We start from the raw sequence: 15,060 nt of genomic DNA on the forward strand, positions 1-15,060 counted from the left end.
TTGCTGAAAACCTGAATTATTATTAGGACGACGACTAAAAATGAAGCCGATCAAAATGTGAAGGGAAGTAGGAAATAATCAATTGTATATGTACATTGTACATTTATATGTAGGTAATAGTGGAGGCAGATAAAATATGAATAGACGCTATTCTCCAACTGACCATTGATATGAAGTCAAAGTAGTTTGCTGAAAACCTGAATTATTATTAGGACGACGACTAAAAATGAAGCCGGTCAAAATGTGAAGGAAAGTAGGAAATAATCAATTGCATATGTACATTGTACATTGTACATACATATGTAGGTACTGTTGCACTTGTTGTACTGTGCATATGTACATACATACGCAGGAATTTACGGTGGTCTTCTTCCCTACTGTCTGTCGTAATAAACCTTGCATGTTGATGCAAGACGTTTATTTCACGACACTACAAATTACGGAGATTTAACAGAATGAAAGAAGTACGTGTTGTGACTATAATTTAATTAAAAGGACTTATACCTAATTGAAATGGTGAAGTAAAAATGGAAATGTGCAAAATTAAATGGATAGGGTTATAACAGTACGAAAGTACAATGAAAATTTTAATTATTACATACTAGCTAAATCTAGCTAAATTACGTTTTAAAATCTGTAGTTTCCTGTGGGAACGTTGGAATGAAAAATTAAGACAATGCAACAAGTACTTTTGAGTTTTACGGAAATTAACGTACGGAAGCTACATTTTAATAAAGATTATATTCACGAACAAAATTTAAAAGTTAACAAAAGTTGAACATAGTAAGTAATTTCAATATTTTCATCATATGTTTAACCATACAATTACTTTTACGTATGTGTTTGACATTAATGATGGAAGTGAACGCATCAGGAAGGAAGCGCTTGGAACAATGAAAGCAATATAGTCTCGTGTCATTGAATTTCTGTGCATGAATTTATTTTTCGTCAGTCATAATTTTTTAATATATAATAAATAACATGAAAGGCAAACGCCTTATTTTGCATGTATAAAGTACCAAATGAGTAATAAGGTACTTTATATTGATTACAATGTAGCCTACTTGTGAGTAATTTTACGGTAACTTAAACTGCAAAATGGTTAACCACCTATATAATGCTTAACTATATGGTAATATACCGAAGGTGGCCTCCTCTGACACTGCACTTCTTTGTCTCATCACATAAAGGAAAGGCGTACATGATGTTAAGAAAATATATGCGTATTTATGTCATGCGCTCACCTAAAAATCTGTTTAAATATTGCTTAAATTTCAACGTGAAAATAGTTATTTCTTTAGAAAACCTATAAAAAATAACGACCCTTGCGAAAGTTTCCTGTACTCTGACTTTTCCTTATCACATCATTAAAATTAGCATCAAAGAATCCTTCATAATTTGTTCACTACACATTATAAAATTTATTTCAAATCAAATAACGAAGTTTATCAATCATTTTCTATACTGAAAGGATGATTTGGACATACACAACTATACCAACCGTATGGCTTCGTTTGTCTTGCGTATCATATTTTCCCTACAAAAGATTTTACAATTTCTGCTTACAAAAATTGACAAAATTTCGATGTTTGACTAATTTTTTAAATAATGGGCATTAATAATAATAAATTTGACATTTCTTTCGCCACTTTCACTTTAAATTATTATGTGGACTTCTTTACGTACAATGTCATGTAAAACTTCATACACCACTTACATCATCATGAAAGTTTACTTGTCTAAAAAAGCTCTAATTCTGCTTATCCTTAGATAAGTACTTCCAAACAATTTATGTACCAGCCGTGTCTTTTAAGTATTATAAAAACTCTACTCACCCCGGTACTGACTAGAGAGAGCATGATCCGCTCGTTGAGCGCCAAAGTCTCGCCCTGCTTCATCTTAATTCGCTTCTTGTCGAGGCACTTCATCGCGTACATCTTGCCAGTGTCGGCCTTCCGGCAGCCGTACACCTGCGGGAAAGGTTAAGTGTCAGCTATTCTGTATCTTGGGAAGGCACAAGTGGTTAAGTGTCGAGTGATGTCAACTGATGTCTTGAGTTTTTTTTTGAACTATCACGATTGTTAGATCGTGTTAAAGAAGTTTTTAATGACGCAATTGTCTTCAAAAACTTCGCTAAAAGAGCTTTCCTTTAAAACCGGCGATGCATTAACGACTTCTCTAGTGTTGCAAATGTTCATAGACGACCATGACTAATTTGAAATTTCCATCCGATAGCATGTCTGCCTTACCGTTAAATTTAATTATAAAAAAAAGAAAAGAAAAAAACGTGACAGTCCAATACATTTACATTAAAATACATATAGTCATGGTATTTTATTAAATGAAAATAAAACATAAGTCGTCTAAAGTATTCACAATTGCGAGACTAAGGTAAACCCCTCATATTAGCTTACCCTTCAATACCTAACACAGCCGTTGCAGTACGGCTATAATACTGAAATAGTCGATATTTAGACGCCTTTATTCAACGTAAAATATTAGCATATTGATGGTATCGCGGTAAAATTTCACTACATTCTTCATTCCAGAACGCTTTTGTACGCGAGCTACTTTTATATTTTTACGCGAGCCATAACTTATGCACACAAAAGGTTTAAATTTACAAAGTAGACGGTACAAATGCAACTGATTACGAGCGAGCAGTAAGTATAAGGTCTGCAGTGGTCTTGTTACGAAAGAATATTTTTATACGACCTACTTTAAGTGAAAAAGCGACGCAGTAGGAATTTGAGACTTACCAAGTGCAAGAATATAGGTTTACGACTGATAAAATTTGCATGTTTATAGAGAAAGAGGAATCGAGCTTCGATTAAAGCATTAAGTGAATCGTTAAAGCTAAGTTGCAACATGTCGTTAAAATGCTAAGTGAAGTGGAAATAGAGGATTGTATCAGTATGAAGATTCCCTAACGAGTATACGTAACGAGCCACTCAGTTCCTTGTTAAGTGACTTTCAGTTCATTAATTACGAGGACGCTTCTAAACGGAATCGTCTATTATAGAATTAGTGCAAGTACGAGTGACATAACTTAATTTTAATAGGTTTAAAAAAAATACTTTTGTCAATAAAAAGGCGTCTAGTTAGTATGAACAAAAATGTTCATTATAAGGTACGAGTAGATTCAATAGATTGTGTTAAGACATCCGAAAAAGATAAAAATAATGGGACTTGTGTCCTACATAGCCCATGCACTTTTTACCAAATGAGTATATTTACCTATACTGTGGAATGTTAAATCTAGACGTACGGCTGTGCATCCACCAAATTCAGGTTGTTCTTACCTCTCCAAAACCACCTCGACCAATAATACGATGTACGCTGAAATCGTTCATCGTCAACTGAATATTAAGCTCTAAATTTTTCCACTGACAGAACCTCGTGTATTTATCACTGAAACAAAATCAATAATTAATCAACCAAATAAAATCTCAATTACACGTGTAAATTCAGAACTTCTATCATTACCTTTCTAAGAAGTTTTTGAACGGTTCCCCTCTTAAATGTTGGAAAATTTCTTCAATGTACGGCTGAAACAAAGTATAAGTCAAAACAATGCCGAATATGATATATGTACAATAATGTACATACGTTCAAAATCATTAGGAATATTACCTCGAATAAGTTCGGTGGCACTTCGTGTTTCATTAAATACTTTTGTACATGCGCTACGCACTCCTTAGAATAATCCTGCAAAAAATATTAATTACATTTTATTCGCTACAATTTTTATCTTTGATAATTGGTAGGCATAAAGCGGACATCGTATAATATTTAACGAAGAGATAATTAAGATTGTAGAGAAGTATAATTTATTGTTAAATTTTTGCCTTAAATTAATTTTAGGCCCTGATTTTTTGGTGTCAAGGGTTCCAATTTAGTCTTAAAGGTTAAGAACGCATATGCGATTGATTTCAGATAGGATTCCTATCGTCGGCAGACACCCATGAGCGGATGTCTACCATCACAGCAATCAGTAGGATTTGCTGCTATACTTGTATTACATAAATAACCAGAACGTTTTCTGGACAACGATATTTTATAACATTGCGTTCTTTACTTGCAAACTGTGTGTAAAATATCAAACTGCTCTACAATTCCATTAGGTGATGCATTGCAATAATTCTTCTGAGTACCCAGTTGACACTAGCGTCCCAAAGTCTGTGTATTTGTTCACAGTCGACTTCATTTTATTTGGTACACTATATATTGTAACCGTAACTAGAGCTTACATCAGTACACAATATGGAAATCCTTCGAGACCGCCTGTCTGTGTCTAACGGCGCTCATCTCGATAACCATTAATTACATTTTAATGAGGTCTTAACCGTGTGGTGTCGATCTAGAATCGTGTCACTCCCGCTTTCCCGATAATAACCCCTTCATCGGTTTTACATATGCATGTTATAGTTACCGCGACGAACAAACATTGGAACCCCGAGTAAAAACATAGTACATCAAACATGATTTCACATAATATATTTACACATTATATATTTATTTATTTATTTTACATTTTTTTTTTCACATATTATATTTTCGACTAATATCTATAATGTGATAGAAAAAAGTGTCTCAAAAGAAAACTGAAGACAATCCTTTAATACAAATGAAAGTTAAAATTACTATAGTCTCTTATAATCTCACTGCATACATTAATTCAACTAAACTTTCCAAGGGATTTATCACATCACTTAACGAAAACTAAAATAAAATACTTTTCAACCTCAAACTTCAAACTTACAACGACGAAACACGACCATTTGAAAGGTGGTAAGACTAATGCGGTTCAACCAGAGAAGTAACACCATCACTATTTCTACCGTGAATCATTTCCTGTGTATCAAAAATACGACCGTCCGTGGCAAGGAGGAAAAAGGAAACAATCCTGTCCAATTGAAAAAAAAAAAACCACTCGAAACCTTCAATTTATTCAACGGAAAGCTTCTTAACTTTTAACGACATCGCAGCGTCTCCAGCACCGCTATTTAATTTAACAGTTTAACCACGTTGACGCTTGTGTAAATATTCAGAGATAAAGAGTTCTACTTTATTGTTCTTTGAATAACTGCTTAAATGCTAAATAATAGTTAGAGAGTGAGATTTACTTGATATTGGATTTATTTAAATTGGCAAGTGTTACGTAATAAACGATCAAGTGCGAGGCGGACTCGCACATTATGTATTTGTGTTATGTATTTACCAAAAAATAGTGTGATTCAATCATTCCGCGCGACTCACACTTGACCGACTATTGTTCGATATTTTACTTTTTATTATCCGATTGCAGAGGGTAATGACCTTCGAGTGTGTATATGGATGTATGTCTCATTTTTTGGCTCGGCCTCTTTACTATAAAGCAAAACAATATAAACGTAAATAGATAGAGGCACGATTTTTTAATACAGAGTCATATCTGCATATTTTGTTACATTTTACAATATCCGTCATAAAAACACACTCTGTTCTATGAAATATGTCATACTATGTTTTGCAAATGGGAAAAGGTTCGCCACATATTCCACTCACTGAAGCATAAATTAGTTCCACACTCGTTCCCTTTATAAATGGCACTGATGACTTTATGTAAAACAATAGCTGTCGCAATCGACTCCGCAGACCAATATGGGGTTGCTTTGGATTTATTTTTAGTTCAATTTTGTTAGCCGAGTATCTACATTGTGTAACAGTAAAGTAACAAACAATAATGAAATATTAATTTATACCGTAGTATGTGTCTATTGATTTAAACAAATATAGCAGGATTGACGACACGTTAGAAACTTTGTCTTTCATCGGAAGGCCTGAGTTCGAACTCCGGACACGCACATCTGATTCTCAAGTAAATTAAATTTTAAGGATGAGTGAAGTCTATCTATGCACACTTGAGCAACGTCATGGATTAATGTACGAGTAAACTAACTAACTAACTAACTAATTAAAATCCCCTAATGGATTTTAATTTCTTCATTACTGATCTTTGTCAGGGCAAAACCCCGACATATCGACTGGGCCGAAATATCAGCAATAAAGAATGAAGCCCTCATCATGAGTACCCGTTACATGAAAAATGTGTCAAATCCACGATAATATCAGTCTAAAATCATAGACCTCCGAGATGTTATGAAAATATTGCAGCCTTCAGACCTTAATTTCATTTTTACGTGTCGGAAATAAAACTGGCAGTTGATATTCCAATCGCAAAGGTTGCTTATAAAAAGAGTAAACAATATTTTTCCGTTTCAATAGCAACGAATAATCACTTAAAATATAAGTACATTATTGCATTAAATAAATTAATATTATTAAATTATCATAGGTATGTTTAGTGGAATACCTACTTAACATTTTCAGTATCAAATTTTGCGATTTGGACTGGTTCCATGACCCGGCATTTTGAACGGTTGACTTTGCATTTGATACCTGCCTTTACATCTATCATATTCATTAAATATACCGTCTAATATACTGAATATACGTGAATAAAACGAACCAACGAACCGGTATTCACTACAGATAGTGTATTCTAACGTATACACTATCGATTAAAAGGTATTATGTGTAGTCGCTAGGGCATTCAAAGCCGGGTCGATGGTAGGCGGCTGGCTTCAATCCAACAGTATCTACTTAATGAGACTCATTACACAAACATTCACTTTACTGGAAACATTAAAAGCGATTCTCATCTCTAATCAAAGTAGTGAGCGCAAGCATGTTAACTACATTTTCTAAATGACGATCCAACAGACTGGGGGCAATCTCAGATTCTTATTAGCGCAGAATGAGATAGACACTGTCTTATGTTTAAAAGAGATTTTCTTTTCGTTTTTGGACCATACTTTCAGTGCGTATACGAAGAAAACAATGTACAGACAAAGCATAGACAATATTGAACACAGACACTGAAACCTTAGAGAAATAAGTCTGAACGTGTCATGCAAACATTTTTTTTAGACAACCATTCATTCTATACGAGGAAGATAATGTGGCCTATGCCAAATTTGAACATAGATTAAAAATATTTTGAGACATCCGAGAAATTAATTTGATCGCGTCATGTAAACCTTACCGCATCTTTCAAACCAGGACATGGCAGGGATACGGTGATGCTATAAATAGAAGTAGAGATGGAACCCTCTTACGTGGAGAACTCAGACCATGTAAAAATACCACCTTTTCAAGCGAATTTAACATAACTTTTTAATATGGAGAATTTTGAAGAAAAACTATTTTCTATTAAACTTGTAAAAACATTTATAAAATAATTTAATGGACACACAATCATTTCTAAAGACAAATTAAGGTTACACAAACTGAAATAAGATTTCAGTAGGTACTACAAACGAAGAGGTCATAGTCACAGATGCTTTAACATTACGACGGTGGAGTGAGGCCTTGCGTAAGAACTAAGCCTAGCTGTAGATAGACAATAAAGACAGGACCGAGGAAACGAGAGAGAATTACAACGCAAGAATGAGGTTTTCTAGGAGATTTCAGAAAATCTAGGCCGACAATCTAGATTTTAACAATTCATTTTTCGAGGAGTATTTTTTGTACTGCAAAGTAGAAATTGCTGCTACAACACAAAGAAATTTGAACTCCCAAAAAGACAATTTGAAATAGTTTCCAGTTTCATAGCAAATATTCAACATGAGTCAAGATATAAACCTATTTTCATCAGAAAAGAAGTCTGCCTGCAAAATATATTCGGCTATTCGTAATATGACAGTTGTTCCTAAGTAGGGCAAAAACAAACTTATTATCCAAGAATTATTATCTGGCGTACTTACATGTGAATGGGCTAACAGTTCCTTCATAATAAAATTGTCGTAAATATCCCTTGCAATCCGCCGCCTTTCTTCTATACATTCTTGTTTTTCATATAATTTTATCTGTAAAAGAGTATTATATGGTATTATTTAAATTTGAAACCACGGTATAGTCCGCGCCAAACTGCTCGTCCGCTCTGAATTTGTTACAATTATGCAATACAATTTGCTATGGCGACGCGATTCATTTCTATATACAGAACGGAATAGCAGTTTCACGCGGGCTATATCATATTACAGTACAAATAAATTAACGCAATCATATCTACCTCTTCATAAAATTTTAATTGTGGCACTGGCTCTTCTGACGTTTGTTCGCAGAATTCCTTAAATAGTAAATAACCTGTAACAATAGAAACACATAATTATAATTTAAATCATATTTTACAGAAATAAACGAGTATTGACAGTGGACACCGTCCACATAATGCAGTACATGAACACTATAACCAACCCTATTTGTTTTTTGCATGTATAAAGTACCGAATGAGTAATAAGGTACTTTATATTAATTACTATCTAGCCTATATAAGACTAATGAGTAATTTTACGCTAACTTAAACTGCTAAATAATCATATAATGAAGACAGCGTCCTCTGACACTGCACTTCTTTGTCTTATCACATTAAGGAGTAGACACATTGTTCTTGTGTTCTATAATGTTAACCACCGCTAAATTAATTCTAATGGAAATCAATAAAAAATGCTTTGCTATTACGTTGTCTATCATACTATACGATTATGGTCCATTTACCATCTTCAGATCAGAAAGCTGAAGAACAAGCAATGCTGTTGTAGGATAAGATTAGACTGAAAATACTGGTATATGTATTTAATAGTAATAATTGAAAACATTAAAAAGTAATTATTAATCTATATAAGACGTATTACGCAAATTATATAAAAAAAAAACATTTATTAAATAATACAAGCAAGTATCATTTACAAATGGAAAAAATATAACAAACAGTATAAATTCATATAAAGTTATTATAACTGCAATATCGTAGTCGCAGTTAAATTGTATTTCATTTCTAAGTACTCCCAATGCAATATTACGTTGCCTCGCAAATAGAACTTACTTTTCTAAATCCGACTGAAAAAAATCATCCTACATTTTGCTCGGGTTTATTTTCTAAAAGATAAGAGGACGGGGATAAAACATTTTTGTTTAGAAGTTTTAAAATCCTACTTGAACGTTGCAACACCAGTATTAACCGTAAATTCGCTAAATTCGTTGCCTACTACTATGTGCTTCAACAAAGCGAGCCGGAGAATGTTATTTACTGAGACTTTAAGTGCATCCACCACAAATTGCATTCCTAACTCATGTTCGAGTGCTACGAGCCCGCTACAAGGCAATATTCCACACGCTCGTGAGAACACCCCTCGATCTAAAATTGCCTTACATTTATGTTATATTTTAGAGAAGGGTGTTTATGGGCCGCTGAGTGTTATGGATTTTCTTGTGCAGTTTTTTCTGAATCTTACTAATATTAGCAGAAAATATGTTAGGACAGATGGATTTTTGTTACTTTTACACGTAAAAACGGCCGAACGAATTGAGATGATATATACATTTAGCACACAGATAGTTGACCTAAATTACCACATACCTACTATACTCTTTATTGTGAAAAACAGGCGAGGGTAACTGCGGGATAAACCTTGTTTAGATACACATTTTGTTTTTATTTATAACTTTAACAATTTAACTGATACTCGTAACATCGCGATTGGTAGGTTAAAGTGATAGCAATTTTAATACTTATGTTAACAAAAAGATATTTTTTCGACGCTTCGCTAATTACCTTTACTCAAATAAGACAAAAATTAGCGAAAGATAAGAAATGGTGTCAGTTTTTTTTCAGAAGTAATAAATTCGTCGCGTGTATAAATAAATACATATATGTATGTATCTTCTTAACGGCTGACATTGAGACGACTATTAGTGACAGACTTACACACAAATGCTATGAGTATTCAGCCACCGATGATACCAAATAATACGCTAAAAGTAACCTTTGATCAATTTTAATTATAAGCAAAATCGTTAATAACATCTTATTAACGATTTTGCTTATAAACGAGAAATTACAATACCGTTCTCGCAAGGGTCATTGCTAAGTTAACGATTTAAGTCACTTCTTGTACCGCAAAGTAGGTTAAGTGCAGGGAACGCGACAAAGTTGTCATGACTTTTTCGTGCTCGAGTGTTTCAAGCCCTACAAGGAATACCCGCGATGCCACGAGAACGTCGTCTCGCTCGAAAATGGCTCTTTATATTTCGGCATTAGAGACGAATTCTACCGCGTGTGGTTTCCCCGGCTTTTCAATTTATACGCATTAAGCTAAAACGCTTTCGGGGTTAAAATTAGGCCTGTAAAGTTTTTGTCTTCACCGAACGTCCCGACCCGTGCCGTTTCCAAGATTATTATTTTCGTATCCCACAAATAAATATGTGAGCTTAGAAAATTACAATCAATTAGTCCGGTATCAAATAATAAAAACACTCTAATTTCATTTTTATGTGTACCTCTTGAGCTTTTAGTGCTATTTCATACCTAATATGAGATTTCTCATTTTAAATTCTATTTTTAACACCCTTTTATTAGCTTGGGTTGTACGTTTGTATGTATGTATGTACGTAACAGTAACGGAATCTTTGAGCCCGATTTCTATCCACTTTGAACGTTCAGTTTAATTCAAAATTTTGAAGAATTATCAAAAACCGATGACAATACACGATTTTAATAATTTTGTACCATTGTCCTTATCAATATCTTCAAGATTAACGATTTTCGAGGCGAGAAAGCGCCTTATGGAGCGTTCAGGCAAAGTTACTAGATTGATTTTTAGCTTTGGAAAATAATAATGTTATTTCCCTATAACTCAAATGTACTAAAACATATCTATAATGCCATCTTGTAGAATGATTTTTAGGATTCCGTACTCAAAGGATAAAACGAAACCCTCTGCTGTCTGTTCGTGAGTCACAGGGCTTTATCTCTTAAACCGTAATAGATATACACTTGATTTTTACAGACGCATAATGATGGTCGCTATAACAACAAATACTAAAAAATAATAAAATAAATATAGTTCAAAAAACTAAAAAACACGCTTTTATGATAAAATCAACTAAAAAGTAGAAAATAATTTTCAATCTAGGAATCAATTAAGGAACAGTAAATTGTATAATTGTGGAAAAAGTGTGGGGTGCTTTTCGAAAATTAATAAGTGGAGCACTCCACGCTTTTTTTACAATTATACAATTTACTGTTCCTTAATTGATTCATAGATTGAAAATCATTTTCTACTTTTTAGTTGATTTTATCATAAAAGCGTGTTTTTTAGTTTTTTGAACTATATTTAGCCTATTTAAAATTGTTGTCTGCCGATGTTTTTGATGCATATGAAAAGTAAGTTTTATTTAATACCCATACTATATGCATGTAAACATTATAAAAATAAAACGTTACTTTTAAAATTTAGGTTGAACCCTACAATTTTAGTTACCTAGTTGTGCAAATGACAAATAGCGTGATAATTATTATTACAATAATTAAAAACAATCGCCAAAAGTATCACTTTAATATTTTACTTAAGAGTTAAGTGAGCGCACTAAAATAAAAGTACACTTCGTTCAGTTTGTTGATCGCGCGCCGAATGCTATTAGCTGCACGTAGAACCGCTCCAAATTGCGTTTCTGACTCGTCCCCGACTGCTCCGATGTCCGAGCCAATTTCCCGCAAAGTCACATTATAGAATAATATCCGGTATAAAGCAATTCGCTCCTAAAACTTGGAGCGCTGCACTTATTTACCCGACTGCAGAGAGCAATGTTTTTGAGCGTATGTCTCATTGTTAACCACCCCCTGCACCCCAAACGGCTCTACGGATTTTAAGTGTCATTAGATTCGTCAAACTAATTCAATTGGGTCAAAATATCGGCAATACAGAAATCGAAACACTATCGTGAGTACCCAATACTTAATAAAATGTATCCATTTTGATAAATACGTACCTATCCAAAGAGCGCACTAAAATAAAAGTATACTTCGCTCAGTTTGTCGATTGCGCGCCGAATGCTATTAGCTGCACGTAGAAGCGCTGCAAATTGCGTTTCTGACTCGTCCCCGACTGCTCCGATGTCCGAGCCAATTTCCCGCAAAGTCACATTATAGAATAATATCCGGTATAAAGCAATTTGCTCCTAAAACTTGGAGCGCTGCACTTATTTACGCGACTGCAGAGAGCAATGTTTTTTGAGCGTATGTCTCATTCTTAACCACCCCCTGCACCCCAAACGGCTCTACGGATTTTAAGTGTCATTAGATTCGTCAAAACTAATTCAATTGGGTCAAAATATCGGCAATACAGAAATCGAAACACTATCGTGAGTACCCACAATACTTAACAAAATGTATCCATTTTTTAACCGACTTCAAAAAAGGAGGAGGTTACTCAATTCGACCGTATATATGTTTTTTTTATGTTTGTTCAGCGATTTTTTGATAAATTAGTACCTATCCAGTGAGCGCATTAAAATAAAAGTATACTTCGCTCAGTTTTTCGATCGCGCGCCGAATGCTATTAGCTGCACGTAGAACCGCTGCAAATTGCGTTTCTGACTCGTCCCCGACTGCTCCGATGTCCGAGCCAATTTCCCGTAAAGTCACATTATAGAATGATATCCGGTATAAAGCAATTCGCTCCTAAAACTTGGAGCGCTGCACTTATTTACCCGACTGCAGAGAGCAATGTTTTTCAAGAGTATTATGTATGTCTCATTCTTAATCACGCTCTAAAGCCCAAAAACAGGTTTTAACTTATGTATCCTTGGATTCGTCATAATTGTAGGATTAACATAGTTATATTTTTAAGCAGTCAGGTTTTTATTTTTAGAATATTTCTCTAGTTTGTAAATAGAAGTAACAAATGACCTTAAAGTCCAAATCAGTCATGTCATGATAAGTGTTCAGTGGCGCTAATATAACCTCTGCATAGGATTGAAGTTCTACCTGATATTGGCTCCAGATGCTTCGCTACTCCTGAGGATCAAAATGGTACATATAACTCGTATAAATACTTCCCCCTTACTACGCCCTTTAGAGGATAATAAAACAGAGTTTATTATTGAAGTCATTTCGGTTGAAAATATAATACTAAGCGTCCAAAGCTCCGAAACGTTACTAAGATAATTTCTTCGTACAACATATATAAAAACGATTATGTGTTCACGACTTGCAGCGTATACAATTCTGTTAGGTCTCAGTGTAAATAGAAGACACAACAGTATTTTGTTACCTATGTAATAAAATATCACCCAATTAAAGTTTTATTGCGTAAGTCCTTTTATGTCTGCCCTATAGCATAAACGGTTTGAACTCAATGGTTCAAAGCAAATTTACGAATGGTCTTTTAATATCTACACACTTGATAGGCAACTAAAAACCCAGAATCTTACAGATTAGTCTAGTAGAATTTACGAACCTAGCAGATATGCTTCTTGCAGCTTTAACGATTGACTCGCATTTAGTTGCTGCATCGCATCCAAAATCAGTTGCGAGTAGTGCTGAAACATGCGCGGGGCCTGGCGTTTAATTACTCTAGCTTTCAAAAAGCAGTTAATCCCTCGATGGCTAGTACTAAAACAAATATCTACTATCCCCTGATGAAGATACAGAAACATCTACTATATTATCTGACCCTTTATCACGAGTGGACAGCATGCTCGTACAAAACTCGCAACATACAAAAAACCAGAACAGAATACAATTAGTGTTTCAATGATCACAAACGCAGGCAATCGCTTAGTGTATATTATGATAAACAAACAAAAAATCCAGCTCGGCACGAGTTCGGCGAGCACGGCGAAGTTATTCGCTGCGAGTTGAAGTGGAACGGCCGCAAATTGCGTTTGTAACTCGCTCCCGAGTGCTACGAGCTAGACGTAGAGGTACGAGTTACGCAATCGTTGTCTGGTTTTCGTATCGATACGGAAAAACTGTTTTTTCTTACATAGATATCAGATGCGTATGTTTTTATTATATCGCTTATATCGAGTTGGTAGTTGCAGTTGAGAACGGTTGACAAATGCAATCATTTTGAAACATCCAAGTTTATTCGCTTCCTCTCTTTCGCACTTCAGCGAACCGATGAAGACGTAGCGAATATAAAATTGAAAACTAGAGATACTAAGTTTTAGTTTAACCTTTAGTTAATAAATTTGTTACGTTAATCAAATTGTTGTTTTGTTATAACGGTTATCGCTATATCTAGTGTATCGATACGGTAAGATATGATAAGAAAACGGTTTTTAGTAAAGATACGGTATATCGAGTAGCACGCCTACTACGAGGTAATAATCCGCGCTGTCGCAAATAGAATCTCAGGCGGCTTGAAATTGTTGCTTACAAACTTTATATATTATCACACCGCTGACAACGCACCTGTGACTAATCTTGGATGAAACCTTCGCGCTATTAAACGTACGTTTGCCTACATTTCGCAAGAAAGCTAGTAACCTAAAAATTTGGCAATGTTCCTACGATGAAATAGTATTTTGTAAATTTAAGCTCCTTTCGTATTAAGAAAATATAAAACAGTAACCTGATATGTTGGGAGCTGAATTAAAATGATCAAGAACCATTTTTATCAATTTAACTCATTAAGAATGTCTCACAATGGCGCCCAGTTAATGAATAAAGAAAATAATACGCATATGACTTGTAGATGTAATTGAACAAATAATGCAGCAGACTGAAGTAGGTAGGTACCTACCTACCTCTTTTTTATTGACGAGGGGTAATTTCAAAAGGTATCCAATGCCGTAGGATCACCAGAATAGATCACCAGGATTTAAAGATTTAACTGTTGGAGCTTCGTTATTTGCTTGAGGTTCCTTGAATAACAGTACCGCAGGCTTATATTAAGCTTTACGTAAGCTTAATATTCAGTGGCAGCAAACTATTTTTGGTCAAAAACTGACAACAAAAACCCTTAACCAAGATTAAATGCAACTAAGACAAAGTAGATCTTTTCACGCACGTTCACGTTATTACCGCCCCGCGTACAATTGCCTGTTCTAATGAAGTTAACTTGTCGCAAAAGGATTCCCCGGTCTCATCAGTCTAAGTAATATTATAAAGTACGTACAGAAATGAATGTAACACTGTTGGAGTTTTCATATATAAAATCACGGCATAAT

The 15,060-nt window shown here is 34.4% G+C and overlaps 1 protein-coding gene across 2 annotated transcripts in view; it reads right to left on the reverse strand.

Annotated features, from left to right (window-relative positions):
- Positions 1-15,060, reverse strand: part of Gprk1 (G protein-coupled receptor kinase 1) — a 56,654-nt gene that overhangs the window by 22,576 nt on the left and 19,018 nt on the right. For both annotated transcript variants that reach the window (XM_073093177.1, XM_073093178.1), the window contains exons 3-8: positions 8,117-8,190; positions 7,809-7,910; positions 3,634-3,708; positions 3,487-3,548; positions 3,303-3,411; positions 1,836-1,970 (exon numbers count right to left, since the gene is read on the reverse strand). In XM_073093177.1, the coding sequence (XP_072949278.1) occupies positions 1,836-1,970; positions 3,303-3,411; positions 3,487-3,548; positions 3,634-3,708; positions 7,809-7,910; positions 8,117-8,190 (557 nt within the window). The remainder of the gene's footprint in view (positions 1-1,835; positions 1,971-3,302; positions 3,412-3,486; positions 3,549-3,633; positions 3,709-7,808; positions 7,911-8,116; positions 8,191-15,060) is intronic.

This window comes from Epargyreus clarus, unplaced genomic scaffold (genome assembly GCF_041222505.1).
Source record: "Epargyreus clarus isolate Ecla_fem2 unplaced genomic scaffold, WU_Ecla_fem_2.2 ptg000004l, whole genome shotgun sequence".
In the NCBI taxonomy this organism is placed as follows: Eukaryota; Metazoa; Arthropoda; class Insecta; order Lepidoptera; family Hesperiidae; genus Epargyreus; species Epargyreus clarus.